The sequence below is a fragment of the Zea mays genome, chromosome 8 (genome assembly GCF_902167145.1).
Source record: "Zea mays cultivar B73 chromosome 8, Zm-B73-REFERENCE-NAM-5.0, whole genome shotgun sequence".
In the NCBI taxonomy this organism is placed as follows: Eukaryota; Viridiplantae; Streptophyta; class Magnoliopsida; order Poales; family Poaceae; genus Zea; species Zea mays.
In genome coordinates this window covers 149,155,508-149,158,527 of record NC_050103.1, presented here as the reverse complement: position 1 = coordinate 149,158,527, position 3,020 = coordinate 149,155,508, and the positions used below count along the sequence as shown (strand labels likewise).

The window sequence follows — 3,020 nt, the reverse complement described above, 5'->3', positions numbered from 1 at the left end:
TTAATGAGCGAGATTATCTTGGTTTTGTGACCAGCCTTTAAAATTAAGGCACAGTCCGTATCTCAGAATAAAGTATACACTAAAAAAAACCACGAAACTTCTGAACAACGAATTCAGATTTATATGTAATCACAAGAAGCAGGTGACAAAATGGGCATGGCCTGCACCCATTCGTCGATTTGGACGGCAGCCTCTGGTGAGCCCTAAGGTCTTCGAGTTTCCTCTCTCCGATCCCTTTCAACATCAACGTCCAAATCACAACTTTAATTAACATCATCACCGCACTCCCCCTCTTAAAAAAACACAGAAAATCTAACACCATCACCACTCTGAATACAAAGGTTTTCATAACCGAAACCGACATCTGGACCAATAGATACACATCGGCTTCCTATTGGCTGAGCCGTGGGCCCCGCGGAAAGCATCTCCGAGGCATAAACTAGCTAGAGCGGTTGCACCACCACACCACCGGGGTACCACTACCACTATCACATACGCCAGCATCGCATATGATGCGTAAACAAGCTAAAGTGAGTCATTTCAGGTAGACAGAAGTCAATTTGCAGCGAAAGTAACGCGCGCCGAATTGCGGCGATCTTAGTTTAATCCCCTGAGAGCACTGGAGGACACGAAGATGTGGGCAGTGGCAGACGACTGACAGTGCGCGTGTGCCGCGCGCTCTCGCGTCGACGACGACTAGCTAGTATGATGTCCAGGTCCAACCAAACAAATGCAAGGGCTAATCGCTAGAACTAATGCATGATTACATACAATAGATCATGCAGTAGTAGCATGCAATAATAGCCTGTGCTCATTTTGTGATAATTAACATCAGATGTCATGGCGATGTGCAGAGGAAGCAGAACGATGATGTGCAGATCGAGCAGCAGGTGCGAGGCTACGTACGGGTAGAACGTGCACGTGCATGATTTACGGGGGCGGCCGGGTCAAAAGAAACCCTGGCCGAGCAGGCAGAACGGGAAGGGGGTCGTCGTGGTCTCTACCGCGGTCTCGTCAGCGGTCAGGCCCATGCCGTTGATGCCGCCGCCGCCGTTGCCGCCTCCGAGATTCGGCACAGCATGCTGCGCCCCGCAGTAGCTGGCGGCGGGATGATCGAAGGCGGCGGTGAGCACGACAGACGGCTTCTTCTGCTCCGCCCATTGGCAGCCGCCGTCCAGGCCCTTGGCGGCGGCGGCGGCGGCGCCTCCGAGCGCCAGCAGCGGGTGGTGGAGTACTGGCGGTGGCGGAGGCGGAGGCGGGAGGCGGCGGACGGGCTGGGAGGCGAGCTGCATCATGCGGCGGCGCTTCTTCTCGGCGGCCTGCTCGACGAGGTGGCGCGTGACGCCGTCGGGGTCCTCGGCGAGCCTGGCGAGGAAGGACATGAGCTGGTCGGGCCGCCGCTCTGTGGCCTGCAGGCGCCGGCTCATCTGGGCCAGCTCCTCCCCGATGGCCGTCTGCTCCTGCCGCAGCCGCTGCACCTCCTCGAGCACCGCCGCCTCCGCCTCCCCCTCCGTACGATGGTCCTCGCCGCCCATACTGATGCAGCAGCCGGCCGCCGCCGCCGCGTACTGCGCCTGCGCATCGCCGCCGGAGGAGGTGCAGGCTCCCTCGCCGCGCTTCTTGCGGCGCACGATGCGCGGCAGCAGGTGCGTCTGGCCACGCAGGAACGACTCGTGCGCGAACTCCCACCGGTCCGGGTGTACCTTCCGGAACCCCTGCATGCAGCCGGAGGACCATGGCTCCAGGTAAGTGTACAGGACAGCGTGTGAGGCTGTGAGGGATCGGAGGATCCATGGCTGTGGTAGCCTCGCCTCACTGACTGGCGCACTTACGTATGTGTTGAGCTGGCGCACGAAGCTGGAGAAGTTGCGGTGCTTGAAGAAGCAGGGGAGGAGCAGCCTGGAGAAGCCGGCCGGGTCGACGACGACGAAGCTGTTGTTCTCGCTGCCCCACCGGACGAGCGCGTCCGTCCGCGGGTCGCACACCATCTGGTAGGTCTTGGCCACGAAGGGCGCTGTCTGGAGCTGCTCGCCTCGTCCGCTACTACCAACGCCGACGCCGCCGCACCCGAGCAGCCCCAGCGCGAGGTCGGTGTGGAGGCCGTCCATCATCAGCCGGCCGGAAGGCTTGACGAGAACCGGGCGGGCGATGGCAAATATATATATCGGAGACACGATCGGGCCTCGCCTTCAGCGCCGTCGTCGGCCCCGGCCGTCCGCTCCGCTCAGCACGCAGCAGGCAAGCGCCCGTGGTTTGTGGATGGATCGAGGTCAATTCTCTCAAAAGGCAGGCGGGGGCGGGTTGCTGCAGGCGGGGGCGGGTTAACTAATTATATATGGCCACCATCAGTCCATCACCACCACCACCGTCCGTCGCCGTGCGTGACAGGACCGTACCGGGACATGACTAATAAGCTACTAGTAGAACTAGAAGCAAGGGGACCGAAGAGCGCACGCATGTCCTAGCTAAGCTCTCCGATCCGGCGGCCGGGGAGACAAGTGGCGAGCTCGTGATCCGTCCTCGCGTCCAGACTCGTGTGGAGTCGCCATCGCGAGAGATTTTAGGTGCCGCAAGACTGTGCATGCGCGCCTTTGGACCGATGCATGCGTGATGATCCCACAGTGTGTGAGGAAATAATAAAGATGATGCGGGTAATCTTTCTCTGCCATTAATTAATAAAATGCATGCAGGTCATCCGACTGCCTACTCTAGCGGCGGATGCATATACGCGCGAAACTTGGGAGCTAGCGCAGCCGCCGTGCGCAGTGCAGTGCACTGTGTCTGTGTGCAACGACTGTGCAGCGTGCGCAGGGTGGATTAGCTAATAGCCAGCCCGCTAGCTGCATGCGCGACCTGCCGAGCGGATGCGGATGGAGATGCACAGATCAAATCGTCTCGATCAGCCAAGGGCCCAGCATCAGATCGATATGGCCTGAGTTCTTTTTTTAGCTTGCCTCCTCGATCGCCAAAGAAAATGGGTGGTGGGCCCGGGTCACTAGTGGGCACTCTCGTTTCTCGTT

At 59.3% G+C, this 3,020-nt stretch overlaps 1 protein-coding gene across 1 annotated transcript; it reads right to left on the bottom strand.

Annotated features, from left to right (window-relative positions):
* Positions 1-332: 332 nt before the first annotated feature.
* Positions 333-2,287, bottom strand: LOC103636099 (heat stress transcription factor C-1a). The gene is made up of 2 exons (XM_008658465.2): positions 1,833-2,287; positions 333-1,715 (listed from the first exon to the last, which is right to left on the bottom strand). Exons 1-2 carry the CDS (start codon positions 2,109-2,111, stop codon positions 948-950), a joined length of 1,047 nt encoding a protein of 348 aa, XP_008656687.1. The 5' UTR covers positions 2,112-2,287; the 3' UTR covers positions 333-947.
* Positions 2,288-3,020: the final 733 nt, after the last annotated feature.

Coding starts and splice junctions, on each gene's coding strand:
- LOC103636099 (XM_008658465.2), bottom strand. CDS start 2,111: ATGATGGACGGCCTCCACACCGACCTCGCGCTGGGGCTGCTCGGGTGC. Junction 1,716..1,832: donor TGCGCCAGCTCAACACATAC/GTAAGTGCGCCA, acceptor GGCTGCATGCAG/GGGTTCCGGAAGGTACACCC.